Here is an 18758-nt window from a genome sequence, read left to right as displayed (position 1 = left end):
TACTGACTTGTTTACTTGCTGACTTATTGACTTTTTACTTTTTGACTTGCTGACTTGTTTACTTATTGCAATACATGCTACAGGCAACAAGTGAAATAAGTGCCTATTTATAAGGAATTACAATTTTAATTAAGTTCAATTGTAACAAGCTTACAAATAAATTCTGTAGCTTGTTGTAAAATATAGGTCGTTCTTCAGTTTGATTGATTTTCTGAAAATAGTCTAAGTTATCAATCATCTGATTAATGGTCTATGTGATGTATTTTGCATGCAGAACTTCACTTGTTACATGTAAGTTTTTGAATCATTAAACAGTATATACCAGTTAAATCATACTCCATCATGATCTAAAGAAATTTAGGGAAATTTTTAGTTTTGTGGTCTACACTTTATTCATAGACCTGTAACAAAATTTTATAAACTTTTACTCATTGTGTTTTCTGCCTAATAAGTTTTGGTTCTTTGTCAATTTCAGGTGTTCATTGCTTTCAGTAGAAGCATACACAACTGCCACAAAAGGAAGCATTTAATACTGTAGGTAAATATTCATTATACAAGTTGAAGTACTTAATACATATACTGGTAATGGATCGGGAATTGATGATTTTTTTTATGATACCAGTAACAAAAGTTACATGTATGTTGACATTTTGTTGTAATTACAACAGGTAATTCCATAATCCAAATATTATCAAGATAAACATCTTATGACGTTATTATGTCACATATGTATACAACACCTTGTGAAATAAGTATTTATTTTATTATTTGATTTTCTGTGACCCATTTATTACATGAAAGCTCTGAAGTGTAATTTCCAGATAGATTTATTAAAATGTAGTTACATAATAGTGCTTGTAATGGTATTACATAATTCTAAAGATACTGCACTTAGTAGTAGATAATTGCATACCAGGTGAATTGTACTTAGGTTATATATAATGGTTGCATTTGAGCTTATACATTGTTAGAGATAGATGGCAAATATCACACACTTTGCATGACTGGATGCTTTGACCTGTTTATTCATAGGTTGTTATAGAGTCTTTTAACTTACTTATTGAAATTTCAGACTAACAACTAGAAAAATTTTTACAAAAAAAAATCATCAGCCTGCCTTAACCGAGGCCTCTTAAAAAGGCAAAAAGATAAACAATGATTAAGAGCTCATCAGTTTTAGTATGTAACAGAAATGAACACTTGACTGACCACAAGTTTTTAAATGATTACTCAACATAAATTGTACTTGTTTTTCTTATATTTAATTAATTACAAAAAAAGAACAAGTGTTTTATCGTGTCCATCTTCTTTTCAACAGAGTTAAAACAGTCTTTCAAATCTATAAAATTTTATTATACTCCCTGCAAACCAAGTATTGGGGATATATAGGAATCACCCTATCTGTCCATCTGTCTGTCCATCCATTTGTTTGTATGTTCACATGTCTTGTAAGCGCAACTCATCCTAAACTGCTCAAGGGATTTTGATGAAATTTACTAGAAGGTTGGGTATCACATGATGATTTGCATGAAGGAATATAATTACTGTTTAAGGACTCTTACCTATTTAGTACTTCTTCAAATCCAGTCTGCTGGAATTGTATTGACTGGTAATTTCTAATGCTGGTAGTTTTTATGGTATTGTCATTCTTGAATTTGTTCTGAGCTAGCTTTCAGTAACTGCAAGTATTCTTTAATTGTATACATGTATCTCATTTTGTCTATATGTTGCATGTTAAGGTATTCCATAAAGGAGAATTGGGTATATTACTGATTGAATTTATTGTGTGTTTATTTGTTAAGTTCAAATTTGACCTTACATGAAAGAGGGGTGACTAAGGCCTTATAAAACTAGTATAAACACACCCCAAACATGTGTCTGTGTGTATGTGATATGTAGTTGTGCATAAAGTAATATGACTACTGTTAGATGATGCAAAAAGGAGATAGTCCAATAAGCTTTTTATATTTATTTAAGTCCATTAGAAGGGGGATATTCTCTTTGTGAGCTTGCTCACACTATTTCTCATTTTGATTGAATTTATAAAGTTGTCTTTCTAAATGTTAACAAGTTTTTGCCTTTATTGAAAGTATTTACTATTATACATTTATGGAATATACTAGTGTATTTTTTTGCTTTTCACAGTTTCTGTTCTTTTTTCTATTGTTACATATCAAGTTAGTTCGTACAGTCTTTTGAAATATTGAACATTGAAAACTCTTTATATTGAAAAATTCATTCCTTTGAAAAGGTGATAATATCCAGAAATTTCAGGCATTGCTATTTTGTGAAAATTTTAGATTTTTTTAGAGGAAAACTAGAAATGATAATTGAACTAAGGCATTAAACATTTTTTTTGCTTATTCATTTTTATAATGCCAAAAATAGTAATTTTCATGCACTGCAAATTTTTTTTTCAGTCATAAAATGGTATCACCCTGTTATTAGGGGCCAAAGGGTCCACAGTTCAAAAAAATAAAATAAACTTTTTATATGGCTGCACAATTTTTTTAGTTGTATAATGGTTTAACTCAGTTGACAGTCCATTAACTTATTTTTATTTCCAATAACTTGAGTAAATCTGATCTGATCATTTTGAAATTTTAACACATTGTTCATAGTGACATGGCAGAGGATTGTATTTTTTTTGTTTGTTTTTTTTTTTTGATGTTTTTGCCCCATCTCTTTTAGATATTAGGGGCGTAATGGTGGGAAATAGGTGTAATCATTAGAATTGATTAGGAAATCTTGTGATTGTTTCAATTTTTTTATTCAGATCTCAATTAGTTCCCTTTGAAGTTCTTTTTTAATATTTTTTTTAATGTAACCTTATCTTTTACCATTTTGAAATTAAATAGGTACAAAAAATAAACTTCTTAAAAAAATCCTTTTTTTTTCTTTGGTCCAATTTAAAAAAATTCTTTATTGAATTTCAAAATGTGTGTCATATTGTGTCCAAACCAGTTGTTGTATTCGTAATAAACTGTAAGTCCCTATGCTTAGGAGTGTCAAAAAATAATATTGTGTCCACACTGTCCCCAAGTAAACAGTCTGACATGTTGGGTCATATCATGCTGCACTTCATTAAGCTCTTTATTTTTGGTCTGATTTTGAAATTTTGAAATTGGATTCCTTATGAAAATTCCTGTTTGTATTTCAGATATCTGTTATATTTTTTTAGTTACAGGGATCAAAGGCAAATGTCTTTGATGAGCACCCTCAAAGCAGAACTTTTTTTCACCTTAAATTGAATTTCCCCTAGTAAGTCAGTAAGTCACATCTTATCTATTTCTTTTTTTTTCCTTTTTTACCAAAGATAGCCCCTCATTTATGTCATTTTTTTCTTGGTACTGTTTACATGCATTGTGTAACCTGTAAGTACTATTGTACATGTATTTAACCTGTAGTTTTCCAACTTTGCTTAGTATATGTAGTGAAGATGTGAACCTTTTATTTAGGAACAAATTTTTACAATTAAATTTTACCTGTTGAACTTCATTTTCTTTTCTGCAGAATATACTATAATTGCTATCAGTACATAATTTGGAACTCCAACTTTATTTTTTAAAATTTTGCATAGTGTTAATGCATGCTGACAAAATATGACAGTGACACAGGTCCAGCATGGTATTGGTCTTGTTTTCTTGTTAACAATTATAATCTAAATATTTCTTCAGATTACATCATGACTTCAGCACTAAGATGTCCATTTCTCAGTCGAATACCAGTAAGCCAGGTGAAGACAGCAGCACCACAGCTTATGAATTATGCAGACAGATGTCCAATAATGGTTCATGCAATGAGATACATGTCTGTTGGGAGTGCTACACTTGAAAAGGGTAACTGTTGTGTACCTTAGGCTATTACAATAGAAATGGTCTTGGAGTGCAACATAGACGTCTTATAATAAAGAGGGAAATCTCTCTTTGAAAAAAATTCCAAAAGAGGGAGATTTGATATAGTGGTGTTTTTGTAACATATTTAAATTGTATTTTGCAACAAAACGTTACAAGAATTATATCACATTTATTTTCAAACATTACAACATCAGATTCAAATTTTTTAAAAGAAAATAAAAAGAGATTAAAAATACATAATTGATAAATTATGAATGGATCTCTTTCAGATTGTAACACAAGGTGTTATACATGTACTACAAATGAAAGCTAGGATTGATTTTATGAGTTGTGATTTGAATTGTTCAGGAATTAAAGGCCAAAAATGCAGCCAAAATCAGCATTTTCATAATGTCTGGACAATAAATTGTTTACCGGTAATTATGAATGGATCTCTTTGAAATTGTACCTCAAAAGGAAGGCTGGGATCCATTTTGAGGTTTTGACTCAAGACTGGGAACTATGGCCAAAAACAAGCATTTTCATGATATCTGGACAATAACTTGGTTAATTGTGAATGGATCTTCAAAATACAAAATGTCATACTGCAAAAGGACAGTTGGGATTGATTTTAGGGGATTTGACGCAAACCAGTTAGGAATTAGGGCCACAAAGAAAAGGCCTGATGTGTATTTTTCATGGTGTACTGTGTATGGACAATCACTTGACTATAAGTGAATGAATCTCTTTGATATTGTATTACAAGGTGTCATACTGCACTAATACAGCTGGGATTGATTTTGGGGTAATTACTTCAACTGTTTATAATTTAGGGGCAAGGAAGAAGCATTTTCGTCAACTGACTATAAATGAATAGATCTTTTTGAAATTGTAGTATAAGATACCTTACCACCAAAGGATGGCTTGGATTAATTTTTGGGTGTTGTGACTTTAACTGAAAAGGAATGAGGGACTAAAGAGCAGCCAGAAACAAGCATTTTCCTTATGTTCAGATAATAACTTAACTAAAATTTAATAGCTCTCTTTGAAATTGTACCAAAGGTGCCATACCCCCAAAGAAAGGCTAGGATTGATTTTGGAGATTGTCCTTATTGAGGAATGTGTAAGGAGCCAGAAAGTAGTTGAATTCTTTTCCAGTGTCAAATATTTAATCACCATTAAAATTCAGAGCTGTATCAGTATTGAATAATGTGACCATTTTTGACCCCACTGTTTAGGGTTCAATCTCTGTGGTCATATCAAGCTGCACCCTGAAAAGCTTTATACTCCACTGGGAATTGAGTGTAATGTGACATTTTCAACCTTTTTTAGAAATAGATATCGGCCAGATCCAGCAATGTCCATTCTTGGCCCACAACAAGATTGGTGTAGAACCGGTTAAAGATGAGATCAGAGTCCAGACCATTACAGGTATGTAATATTATTAAGAGTTCAGCATAATGAGCTCTATCTCTGGTTAAATTTTCGTTTTAATCTGTTCAGCCATGTTGGAGTTATTGCCCTTTTTTAATGTTTTTTTTCTCTTTTTTTTAATGATATATCTTTCAAAAATCTTTTTCTCTGAAAATTCTTTACCAATCAAAACCACACTTGGTATGAATATTCCTTAAGGTGTTTACATGGAACTCATTATGGGATTTCTTTTTCCTTCGAAAAACATGATCGCCGTTACTAAAAATAGAACATAGGGGTCAGACAAGTTTTTCACATATATCTCAAAAACTTTTATGTTTAGCCAAATTCTATCAGTTGTCGAAATGATCCTCATTATAAGACCTACTAAAGTCTGCCTGGGTCAAAGTTGTTAGATGACTCCTTGTTAGAGTTAATGCACTTGAAAGGTGAAATATTGTGTTTGTTTTTACAGTTTTCAACCAATATCTTGAAAACTACAGATAGAGGGAAATTTTCAGTTGCTGAAATGAACTTATAATAAGGCTTTCAAAAGGGTGGGGATATCAAAAACGACTCTTTGTTAGAGATATTGCTCTTTAAAGGCAGAAAATGATGTTTTAGCAGTTTTCAGCCAATATCTTGAAAACTATAATAGAAAAAAAAACATTCAATTGAAGAAATGATCTTTATGATAAGTCCTACCAGTCTTCTTTGAGTCAAAATTGTTGTACAATTCCTTGTTAGAGTTATTGCCCTTGAAAGGCAAAAAAAAAATTAACCAGGGTGAGCGATTCTGGCTCCTTGTTTCTTTTTTTAAGATGCATGCTGGTATTCAGTCAATCACTTTCAGTATATCGCAATTTCTTCTTTCTAACCCAAAAAATATTAAGAAACACCTTCAAGTATTGTTTAAAGATTCACTGTTTCAGAGACAAGACTTGATTTCACTAAATTAATTATCCTAAGATTCTTTCATTGGCCTGATTAAGGAACAGTTTAAAAAAGACTCTTACAGCTGCCAAACTTATAGATATTAGCTTTGTTTTATAGATATTACTGAATGTCTGACTTAAAGTACTGTTAATTCAGAATTATTGCTATTTTTTAGTTATTCTTATAAATTTCTCATTTAAGAGAAAAGAAAATTCCTATTTTTAGTTGTCTGAGATTTTCTTATTTTACACAAGGGTTCAGACAGAGCGTGTGTGCTTTCCCATAAAAATAATAAAAATATAGCACAATGAAATACAGAGTTAGGGCTCCATTATATCTTACTAATTTGTGTTTGGGAGTTCTATTTCCAGTATCTATTTTAACAAGAATAACCAGCAATTTATTATGTCGTGCAGTTTGTTTATCCAGGGGGACCTATATTAAACATCTGGTCATGACATACTACTGCCCACATTTATGTGTCAAGATCAGATGTTAAATTAAAGTCTCATCCTGTGGTGATGATAAATTCAAAATTATGAGTTGTAGTTAATATCTGAATGAACAGTATGATTTTATTTTTTATTATTTTGTTAATTGGACCTAGACAAATTTAATTGTGTTGATACAATGTCTAACATTATTGTTGAATTTCAGACTCTGATAAAGATTTCTGTAGAGATTTTGAGAGAGACTTGTCTCCTGCTCCTGAAAAGGAACCTGCAAAGAAAGAAAAAAAGTCTGGCAGAAAAATCACCTCAAAAGCAGAGCTGTCTCAGAAACAATCCTATGCTTCTGGGCTCAAAGTGGGAGGAGTTCTAAATATGATGAAAAAATCTTCACTAGGAGAAACCTCATGGGGTAGGCCATTCTTGAGTCTTTGTCATTTTTTGTGATCTTTTCATCTTTAATTAATACTAGGTTATTTTCACTAGGCAAAACAAGTGACTTCTTTGCTCAATGCAACAAAAATAACATGTACTTTACAATATCTTAAAATAGTCACTATTGCAAATGGTCTCTATTCATAAGTATTTTATTTTCAATCTCTGTTAACAAAACATTTTCACAAAATCCCTTTGATTTATTGCCTTAATTAGTTTCATTTCAATGATGATTAGAATGTTGTACATGCATTCAGAGGATATCCAAGAATCAATTTTTTAAATTTTCATCTTAACAATAATAATCTCTAATAATCCTATGATTTATAATAAATTCTTATGTTACAATGTATTCTGTCATCCTAGGACAGAGCAGTGATCCAACATTTGATTATGAACAGTTCTTTGGGGAACAAGTAGAGAAGAAAAAGAATGATCATACTTACCGAATATTTAAGAAAGTGACTAGAAAGGGAACCCAGTTTCCATTTGCTGAAGAGCATTCTGGTGAGAAGAAGGACATTACTGTCTGGTGTAGTAACGATTATCTAGGAATGAGTTGGCATCCTAAAGTAACCAATGCTGTAAGGTAATGGCACTGAACTTATTACGAATGAAACTCCTTATAATTTTACAAAATAGTGAGCTTCCATTATGCACTTTTCAGTTTTCTGTCTAATTAAATGAATGTGATAGAGAAAATGTTACTAATATGTGTTTAGGGCAGTTTGGTCTTAATGCACATTTATTCCACATTTCAGAACAAGAATTATGGGATTAATTAATTTATTTTTGTATATTTGTTCCTTGTCTTACATATAAACTGAAACAATCTGATTGTATTTGTTATCTAGCTACTAGACATATTAATTATACACCAACACTTTCAGTGGGGCACTTGAAAACCATGGTGCAGGTGCTGGTGGGACAAGGAATATCTCTGGCAATTCACCATTACATGAAGAATTGGAGACTGAATTGGCTGCATTACACCAGAAAGAAAGTGCTTTAGTGTTTACATCATGCTATGTTGCCAATGATACCACATTGGACACTTTAGGGAAGATGTTACCAGGTAAATAATTTTAGTTAGTGGTAAAACTGCTTTACTCTCTGATCTATTATTAAAAGTGTCCCAAACTACTAGAGATGCTGTATTCATATTTTTTTTGTTTAGCCACAATATCCATGTTCTTGCACTTTTGTGGTTCAATCCCAGGTACAGTGTATTTGTATGCTATTAAGTTTAAAAAGTTAGTTCATGTACTGACAATTTCTCCATTATTACCTTTGAAAAAAATTGAATTATTCACGGAAGTGCAAAGTTTGTTGCTTGATTGATAGCTTCCATAAGCATTTGTCCTTTCATAGAAGTATTGATTTTATAATACTTTCTCAAAAATGTTTCTATGTTAGTATAGTGGCATAGTGTCAGTTTTGTTGGTGTAAGTATTAGACTACTGGTTTTCTCTAAAAAAAAATTAGTATAAGATATTTCAATATGGATTTTTAATGATAGTCATGGTTATTATTTTATTAGCTATTATTACCATTATCTGTTGTGATATATAACTACAGTAAATAACCTTTTATAGGTGTTCACATTTTTTCTGATGCTGGTAATCATGCTTCTATGATACAAGGGATAAGGAACAGTCGTGCTCCAAAGCACATTTTCCGGCACAATGACCCTGAACATCTAGAGCAGCTGTTGAAGGAAGTTGATGTCAGTGTTCCAAAACTAGTAGTGTTTGAAACTGTTCATTCTATGTCTGGTATGTAAAATTGTTGACTTTCATGTTTATATACTTATAAATAGTATTAGTGATAAGTAATCAGGGAAAATACAGATTCAAATAAGCAGTCAAACTCAGAATGTTGATCAATAGAGTAAAACCTGAATGTAATACAGGGACAGAGACCAGACATGGAAAACAGACACACATATAAAGTAACAAAAGTGAGTAAGCAACTTGGACTCTACTTAAAACTGGGATCATGGACCAGGTGTACCAGTAGGGTAAGTGTCTGCTTTTCTAGAAACACCAGCCGAGTTGCTCATAAAAAGTCAAGTCTAGGGTAGACAAAAGAGGAAAGGAAAACTATTATATGTTGAACACCAAAACGATCTATGAGTTCATGATGACGACCATAAAACTTATGTAGTTAAGAATTCAATCTTGTAACAACATAACCTTGTTTTAGAAACCTAATTGTAAGAAGCCTTGCATGATACAAAAAGTTTGCATAGTTACAGCAAGCTCTGGAATAATGTATGAGTTGTGATATGAAAACTCCATACTCAGGTGCTGAAGGGATGTTGCCACAGATGAAAGGAAAGTTGATGAAACAATGAAAAGTCAATGCGTATGTTGTATAGTTTGGTCAGTAGTCTTCCTTTACCATCAATTTCTAAGTGTAGGTCAAGATATGAGGCTGACTTTACGGTGTCTGTAGTATCCTTTATCGCAAGTTCTTAGAGCTAGATGCATTTTATTAATGTTAATCTCTCTTTATTGTGAACAAAAACAACAAATGACAAATTGTATTGTTTCTGACATAGTAATGTTGAACTTTCAATCCACTTCTTGTGAGAAGAAAACAAATTATTCAATTATGTATCATTTTGACAATATTTTTCACAAATAATATATCCCATTTGCTGATATATTATATTTTCTGATATTCAATTATACGATAAAATTTGATCTAAGTATATGAGAAATGGTTTTGTGTTTTGAAAAAATATTACAATAGCCAATATTTTCAATTTTCTGCTATCTGCTTACATGGAATCCACTGTACTACTTACGATATTGTCTACAAGCAATAAGAAATGCATTGATTACAGATTGAGTCAAAAGAAACTATGGAATGAACCCTCAAGTACAACATGTGGAATCAAAGATAAACAAAGGAAATACCACGCTGCAAAAAAGTGCACTTCTTAAACTTGAAAAAATGCCTTTTTCTCCACCGGCACCCTGCTCTTTTCAATTTCTAGCTGGAGCACTGCATATGTTTTATGTTTTGTGATAGGGAGATACTTATACATATGTTTTATGTTTTGTGATAGGGAGATATTTGTACATATGTTTTATGTTTTCTGATAGGAAGGTATGTGTACACTTGTTTTAGGTGCTGTTTGTCCTCTCAGCGAGCTTTGTGATATAGCTCACAAATATGGTGCTTTGACCTTTGTTGATGAAGTACATGCTGTTGGTCTGTATGGTCGACATGGTGCAGGGATAGGGGAGAGAGATGGATGCATGGACAAGATAGATATTGTGTCTGGTACATTGGGTAAGTAATATACCATCAAAATTGGCTAATATGATAGAGATGTCAAAGTGGATGTACCTGATGCTGCTGTAAATCTCAGGAATTCTAATTTGGAAAACAGTTGATGTATGCTTATTTTATTAAATGATCTATAAAAGTTGTGGTTTTATAAACTAAAATAAGTATCTGTTTAAAACATGTTTTTAGATGTCTATTATAAAAAATCTTACTTTGTTTACAGGTAAAGCCTTTGGAAATGTTGGAGGATATATAGCTAGTACCAATAAAGCTATAGACACAATCAGAAGTTATGCCTCTGGTTTTATATTTACTACATCACTGCCACCAACAACATTAGCTGGGGCTTTAGCCTCTGTTAAGGTGAGTACCAAATTGAATTATGACTGATTAAAAATAGCAAAGTTTCATGAGTCTGTGAGAAACACCACAAGTATTTATAGAGCTTTGTTAACTTCAAGGGTTTATATGGCTTGTTTGATATCAGATTGTCTAACACATTAAATCTATTTGTTGTAAAAAAAGCCCAAGTTTTTAGAAATGACACTGGTAGAACTTGTTACCCTTAATTAGGTTTCTTAATTTTTCAACTATCATTAAAAGTCACATAGAAAAAGTGCTAAGTTTGTTAGTTAAAAAAATTTAGAAAATAGATTTCAACTAATATTCCAGTGTTAAGGTCAGTTTACTTCATCATGGGTACAATAGTGGATTTTGAAAATGACAGGCTATGTTAATGTTTTATTTCTTCTTTGTAGTGAATACTTTGTTCGTAAAAGAGAATAATTTATTTGCAGATCTTAAGAAGTGAAGAAGGAAGGCATCTTAGATTTAAGCACCAGGAGTCTGTACAATACCTTCGTGACAGGTTACTTCAGGCTGGACTACCTGTTATACACTGTCCTAGTCATATCATTCCTATACATGTAAGATAATCTTTGGTAACAATCTGTCTGTACACATGTAATCAGATTACTTGACAGTTATCACTTGACAGTTAATGAAGGTGGTAATAGTTGACATCAGAAGCTGAATTCATTCTTGGTTATACATGAAGAAAATGTTGCCCATTTTACATATCAATACAAAATCTAAATCTTGTGTAATTATATATCTCCAATGTTTTCATTGATATAAGGACCACATTTACACAGTTTCTTCTACCATTTATTTTTCTTATTTCTTGTGTATTAATTTGTTCATATTTAGACATTTTACCTTAGACATGAGGTAAACTTTTAGTAGCTTAATTTTGTAATTCGCCTTTTTGCTTGACAAAAGTACCGCAATATTAATGTCGAAATTTTCTAATATTTTATATGACAGGAAAAGGAAAATACCATATTTAATTCACAAAATATGTATAGGTTTTGTTGTTATTGATTTAGCCAATTTATTTCTGTTACTAGGTTGGTGATCCTGCGCTCTGTACAAACCTGTCCAATGAATTGATGACCAAACATAATATCTATGTTCAGCAGATTAACTTTCCAACTGTGGCCAAGGGACAAGAGAGATTAAGGATTGCCCCAACTCCTCATCACACTAGACCAATGATGGACCAGTTTGTAGAAGCTTTGAAGGATGTTTGGCTTGGAAGTGGATTAGAACTTAAACAAGGAGGATGCTGTCCAAAGCAATGTGAATACTGTGCAAAACCACTTGATTTTGAGAAGTTCACTGCCAGGGAGAAGATATGTGAGCGTTCCAACTGCACCTATGCATCCCTTCAATCTGCTCTTTTATAAAGTTGAAATAATAGCAGTGGGAAGGAAAAAGATTAATATGATATAATATTTATATTCAGAAATTTTTTGTACACTTTTGGTTCACACTAAATGGTCAAAAGAAATTTATGAAAGAAAACATTTTTATGAGATTTTTTTCATTGAAAATTGTTAAGATTTAGATGTTTGAGCAAGTCAAATTATGAAATTTAAAGTTTTGAGTCTTTGCAATAAAAAAAACCACAATTTTTTCACTATCCAGATAGCAGATATCTGATAATATATTATGACTAATTAATTTCTTTTAATTTTTAATCTATGAAGGGTCATTTTTTAATTGCTTTGGCAAGATATTTTCAGACCATAGAAATTCCCAAGAATACCCCAGAACACCCCAGAATACCAAAGAATACCTCAAAATATACACTTGAACCTCCATGTTAATTGAAATATGTTTTATTTTATGAAAGATAATGTTTTTATTCTGTTTTCATATTATTTGCATTAACAATCACTTGCCTTGTTAATCTCATTTGAATATACTAAGGTGAGATAAGTCTTCATGGTTGACTGATCACAAGGCTGGTCACACTTTGTTCTTTCATATTAAAAAGAGAATACATAGTATAAGTACAATGTTAAAAATAACTGATATTATGTAAATGCATTAAAACCTGAAAATAGTGAGAATATACAGACATGCATCCGTTAATATGAACGAACAAGTGCTGGGTGCATTTAATTCGTCTGTCGTATTGACAATCCATCTGTTGTTTTAAATATATTTTATTTCCATTAAAAAATATCACATCTCAATAGAAAATATAGTTTTCTATAATTATTATGATTACTCTATAATGTTTTGGTGGTATTCTGGGGTATTCTTGGGTATTTCTATCGACCCAGATATTTTATTAGAGAATAATCCTACATATGAGAAAAAAAAATAGTTTGTTTTCTTGGTTTTATTGAAACTGTGATAAATATGAATTGACTATTAATGTGATTTACTGTTTGTTTGTTAAGTTTAACTGATAGTTTGTAATCTATTACACTACTGGTAAGTTATTTTTCTATTGTAAAGCAATCAAAGCGGGTTGACCCTAACCTGACCTAGTTAAACTGGGGTAGACCAGTGGTCTGTGGTCATTTTAAATAGGTACATTCATTCATGCAGTGAAACAGCTGAAGATAAGATAATTTTTCCTACAGGAAAAAAGACTTTCTAGTTGTCAACCTTGAGCTACTCATAATTTTGGGAATGAAAGTTGTATAAAAGTGACTTAATGATGAATGATTAAAGCTGCATCGATTTTGTATAATTTTTATTACTATTTAATATTTCATATTCAAATTAAACAAAGACTTGGTTACCAACTTCTCATCAAATTTACTGAAATTACACAAATTATTTTAGAATACAAAATGGTTTTGAAAATATGCATAAGCTACCGGTAATGTAAAAAATGCTCTAAGCACATCTTGTATTATATTGTAAATTATAAAATTTGCAACAGGATGGTCACATTATTCAGAGTGTGTCATGACTTATTTTCCTGTATAAAATTATGATTACTTGTAACATGAACTTCAATAAAACTCATAATAAATGGGAAAACCAATTTTTTTATTAGAATACTGTTTCACCAGTTCATGAGTTTTTTCTTCTATCACACTCCAGTGGTTACCTATAGAAACTAACAGGTCAAGTTTTACATTTGAGGAAAAAAATCTAGCTTCAGCAGTTTAACTGCATGAGTGATGATGTCTATTCAAATGACCACAGAAATAAAACATCATCGTTTCTAATTCAATAAGGAGTTCATTGAACTGGTATTTACCTTTGGCTTTTCCAGTTCAACAAGGTCAGATCATCTGACCAACTCTACATTTTTTAAAGAGTGAAAAATTCTTAGTGCTGAAAATGTCACTACATCTTTTTATCTCTTGTTATCTTTGTTCTGCTCAGTGATTAAAATAGATAAAGTGATACTGGTTTAAAATTTTGGTGAATGATCCAATTAAAATTCTTTAATTACATGGCAGTTTCAATGTACCCCAATGTGGTAGAGGTAATATATTTTTATGGCTTGTCACTTAAGTTGGTGGCATGTAGATGTTCTGTCTTTGTATCAGTCAGTTTGTTAATCTTGCTTGGGGTTTATATTTGCTTTCAATCTTTTTGTCTTAGCAGGTGGTGTTACATTATTATGAATCTTGTCACTCATGTTCATCATGTTATAAATGTTTTATCGTGGTAAATATTTTAATTATTTAAGTACCTGACATTAAAGAAAGAATTCATAGGGAGTATGGTGTTATCATTTACACATTGGCTGGGTTTTTATATATGATTATTTATACCAAGAATAACCAGGGATGATTTTATTATGCTTTTTAGCGGAATTCCGCTATTTCAAATCCATATTTTACCATTATGATTCTTTTTTTACAGTGTATTTACTTCCAGTTTTGCCAGTTTCCACTTTGTTTGTTGAGCTCATAAAATCTTCTCTGTATAACAGAGGTTTGAAAAACAATTTAAAGGCCAACCCGTGTATAAATGAGTTCAACACCATACATGAATTATTTTTATTCTAATATGACAGAAACACTATTTTGTGTCTGTATCAACCAGGAGCAGATATATCGGGTGATATATCAAATGGCATTTAAAGGATGTCATATTAGAATTCTAGGCAGGGTATCAGAGTTGTTACAGTTCAGGTTTTCTTACATCTAGTTGAAATAGACCAGTTCCAATTTTAAAACAAATTTATGTAAGCTAGTGAGTAATTTAAATAACTCATTAGGTAGAAATCTGCCTTACATTATTTCAGTGTGTCCTACTTAACTACCACAGTAGAATATTATTCTATATATTATTTTTCTTTTTTTGATCATACTCAGAAATCATTGGGCAGTTATTTACCTAATCAAATTTCAAACCTCTGTAACTCACATAAGTGTCTGGTAGGTCAAACATTGATGAGATAATCTTACATTCTTTTTGCGATTTTAAGATTTATCTTCAGATAAAAAAAGATGTTTTTTACTTCCTAAAATGTTCTCGAAATTTCTGGAGTCTGTAGAAAATCTTCGTGACAGGTTACTTCAGACTGGACTACCTGTTATAGTCCTAGTCGTATCATTCCTATACATGTAAGATTTTTTTCAGTGATCACTTTGAAAATCAAAAATTATTTTTCTGCTGGTTTCTTGATAAATTTTTGTTGAAAAAAATTATCTGTGGGAAAATAAAAATCCTTTCGTCTTAGTTATCACTACATATATCATCATCCATATGTACTTGGATTTTATGTGAAAACCATAAAAGCGTTAGTTCATGTATACTTATGTACATGAAAGAGAAAGGTTGGCATTGATCAGGGCGTGTCATTGGAGGGGGTGGACCCCATTTTTTGAGAAAAAATGTTAATTCTGTGCAAAATTTAGTAAAAAATGAGCAAATAATAGTCTTGAACCCCTCTCCATCCCCAACCACATTTTAAAAAATTTTTGGATCCAGCACTGTTTTTGTTGGGGGTTACAGTCCTTACAGTTTGGAAATTAGGGACTAACATGGTCTTTGAATATATCTTATAGAAACTGGATAAAACTTTGATGGGTATATGTCAATGCTGGGAGTATTATGTAAAGCATTTGGAAATCTAATAAAAAGGCAGAATTAAGGGGGAAATTGTGCATATTTTGTCATTTGAAATATTTTTTTTATTGTTAATACATTCTTTTCTGAATAATTTAAGAAGCTTTAGGGTTGTTGCTCCTTTAACTTTCAGTTGGCTCTTCAATGATCTACATATTCTTTGAACTGAGTTATTTCTTGGCCTGTAGAATTGAAATTTAAAGCAATGTGTTTGCTTAGTCATATGTACATCTCAGACAGCTATTTAATTTCTAGTATAGTTTAGTTGATACGTGAAGAAAGCTACTGTGTCTAAAAAAAAAAAAGAAACTGTTTGACAATTTATCATGATACATGTAATTCAATAAGTATTACCCTCAAAATTGGTTATCTTGTTTTTAAACTGATAATTCCTTGAATTTAGAAGATAGCTAAGGATATGTGTAAAAAAAGTCTACAGGGCAATTGAAGTTTTATTTGTCAAGGAGGAATTCTTGTACTAGAAATGTGAAATACACATGTAATTTCATTTTTATGACCCCCTCCCCCGCAAACAAATTTTGGGGTATATAGGAATCAGTCTGTCCATCTGTCCTTATTCCTTGTAAACACTAATCCTAAACTGCTGAAGGGATTTGGATGAAATTTTGTAGAAAGGTTGAGTATCATATGCAGATGTTCATGAAGGAACATTTTTACTATTGGATGACTCCAAAGGGAGATAAATCCAAATTTGAGTCTGTTTGAAGCGGGGGTATTCTCTTAGTGAGCTTGCTCACAGTATTTCTAGTTTTTTTTATGTTCTTTTATGATTGTTTTTTTTTTTTTCAGGGTATTAGACCAAAATGTTAATCAACAATGGGAAATAAATTTCTTTTTGTTCATCTAGCTATTATCTTCTCTCTAGCATTCTGCTGAGTTTTATAGCACTATCAACACTATGTTGTATTTTTTTTTTTAATTCATAACCAACAAGGTTTTGAAATATGAAGATGACAATGTAACCAAGTTTTTTAGTATCTGTATGCACTTTATTTTTAAAGAAGTCATTCATATGTGCTTGTTTAAGTAAGACCTAGAATGACAAATTAGATTCTTTAAGTCAGATATTATTGTGTACAATAATTAAGATTTTATTTTTGTCAAAAATCAAGAATGTGAGATTTCGATTACTAGAAAAACAATCTGTGACATTTTTCTAACATAATAAAATAAAAAACATTGCAAAATATTCTGAATTTACAGTTTATGGTGAAATGTAAAGCCACAATTATCCTCATTGTTATGTTATATTTTGTGGTATATTTTTTTATATTGTAATTCATCTTGATAACATAGAAAGTGCTGTGGAAATATAGACTCCACATATTTTTTCCCTATATACCAGTAGATTCTGTTCAAAATCTTACTTTTTATGCATTTTATAAAATCTTGAAGGGATTATTGAAGTTGACCAGAATTTCCACAAGAACTGTTATTCACATTTATGAAATATTTGAAAATTTCAATATAATTTTCACATGTTTTAATCGTGGATAAAAAGAATAAAATGCTGATGTCATAGGACTTGGCATTAAACTTTTTAGAACTTAAAGGTCTATATGAGCTTATGCAATCATTTTGTCTGCCCTCTACTACAAGTATATGAAGTCTTTCAAATTAAAAACTGGTAATTATAAAACAAAATACAGATTAATTATGTTGAATAAAAGATAAGAGAAATGCTGAAGTTTTTGTTTGATGTATTCTCTGTATTATCCTGTCTTCATAGTCAATAGTACAGTATTATAACAGCAGCATTAGAAACAAACCCTATTTTATTAATTGGATGTGATTATTACAGTTTAGAATAGAACCATATGACCGCTACCTGTGAGAATTACTTTTAGATTTCCCACAGATTTACTTTTGAAAGTATTTTTGAACTCATTAGAAAAATATCAAAATATGTATCACATCAATAACTCCCATAGGGAATATAGGGTGAGGGTCGACACAGCATGTGATATATATTTATCACATCAAGAACCAGTCCCCACAGGGAATATAGGTTGAGGGTCGACACAGCATGTGATATATATTTTGTCATTTATTTCAACCATGGAATGTACTGAGATGTGGGACAAAAGGGTGCAATACAGAGTTTTTAGGGTGTATGGTGTAATTTTGCCTTGAGACAATTATTGACAGTGTGTATTTTTTTTCTAAATGTATGAAATATTGGGATCATCAGAATGACAAATTCATTTCACAAGTATGAAAGTATAGCATTTTAGTTATCAATGACTACATGATATGAAGGTGTGCTGAGATAACAAGATGTTGCACGCTATGTCATGCTAAGAAAATCCCAGCTCAAAACCATCTGTGGTAAACAGGAAGTAGAAAAGCAACAAACCTGGATAGGAAAGATACGGTATAAGTTATTTTTCAAAAGTATAGTACCAAATATCAAAGCATTCCCTCCAATAGAAGTAGAGAAATCTGTTACAAAAATCTCCATTACACATCATCTTCACTACCACTCATATTGTAAAAGGGAAGTAGATGAGTAAGAACCTGAAAAGGAGAGGCACAGTACAAGTCAACTTGCAAAAACAAAGTACCAAATATCTAAGCATTCCCTCCAAAAGAAGCAGAGAAATCTGTTTCCATTAGGATCACCTAAATAATTACCAAGTCATACCATAAACAGGAAGTAGATATGCGACAAACCTGACATAGCGAGGCATAGTACAAGTCATCATGCAAAAGTAATATACCAAATATATAAGCATGAATGTGAATTGTGTAACGGACAAGATGATTGCTATATCTTGTTCAACATACCCTCCTTAAAATATGGAGAGCTTACATGTCAACAGCAGCATGTATGTATCTTTGGTAGAGCAAAACTGCACATACTCAATTATTTTCCAATTTGAACTTTTATATTGGAACATGATAATAAGGAAAACACTTACATATAAAGACAATAACACTTCTATTTAGGAACAACACAAAACAAAGTATTCAT

At 31.2% G+C, this 18758-nt stretch overlaps 1 protein-coding gene across 4 annotated transcripts in view; it reads left to right on the top strand.

The window, feature by feature from the left end:
• The window catches only part of LOC148628409 (5-aminolevulinate synthase, erythroid-specific, mitochondrial-like), a 31817-nt gene extending 14346 nt beyond the window's left edge, over nucleotides 1-17471 (top strand). For 2 of the 4 annotated variants that reach the window (XM_088586904.1, XM_088586898.1), the window contains exons 2-12: nucleotides 476-538; nucleotides 3678-3839; nucleotides 5169-5267; nucleotides 6843-7046; nucleotides 7436-7658; nucleotides 7960-8144; nucleotides 8665-8844; nucleotides 10208-10372; nucleotides 10593-10732; nucleotides 11167-11295; nucleotides 11779-17471. In XM_088586904.1, the coding sequence (XP_088443030.1) occupies nucleotides 3686-3839; nucleotides 5169-5267; nucleotides 6843-7046; nucleotides 7436-7658; nucleotides 7960-8144; nucleotides 8665-8844; nucleotides 10208-10372; nucleotides 10593-10732; nucleotides 11167-11295; nucleotides 11779-12117 (1818 nt within the window). In that variant the 5' untranslated portion in view covers nucleotides 476-538; nucleotides 3678-3685 and the 3' untranslated portion in view covers nucleotides 12118-17471. The remainder of the gene's footprint in view (nucleotides 1-475; nucleotides 539-3677; nucleotides 3840-5168; nucleotides 5268-6842; nucleotides 7047-7435; nucleotides 7659-7959; nucleotides 8145-8664; nucleotides 8845-10207; nucleotides 10373-10592; nucleotides 10733-11166; nucleotides 11296-11778) is intronic. The other 2 variants (XM_088586924.1, XM_088586915.1) reach the window with 1 other exon arrangement.
• Nucleotides 17472-18758: the final 1287 nt, after the last annotated feature.

Source organism: Perna viridis, chromosome 1 (genome assembly GCF_037379345.1).
Source record: "Perna viridis isolate PV_CMFRI_1.1 ecotype Kerala chromosome 1, ASM3737934v1, whole genome shotgun sequence".
Classification (NCBI taxonomy): domain Eukaryota; kingdom Metazoa; phylum Mollusca; class Bivalvia; order Mytilida; family Mytilidae; genus Perna; species Perna viridis.
The sequence above is the reverse complement of the archived record's forward strand: the minus strand, read 5'-3'. Positions and strand labels throughout refer to the sequence as shown.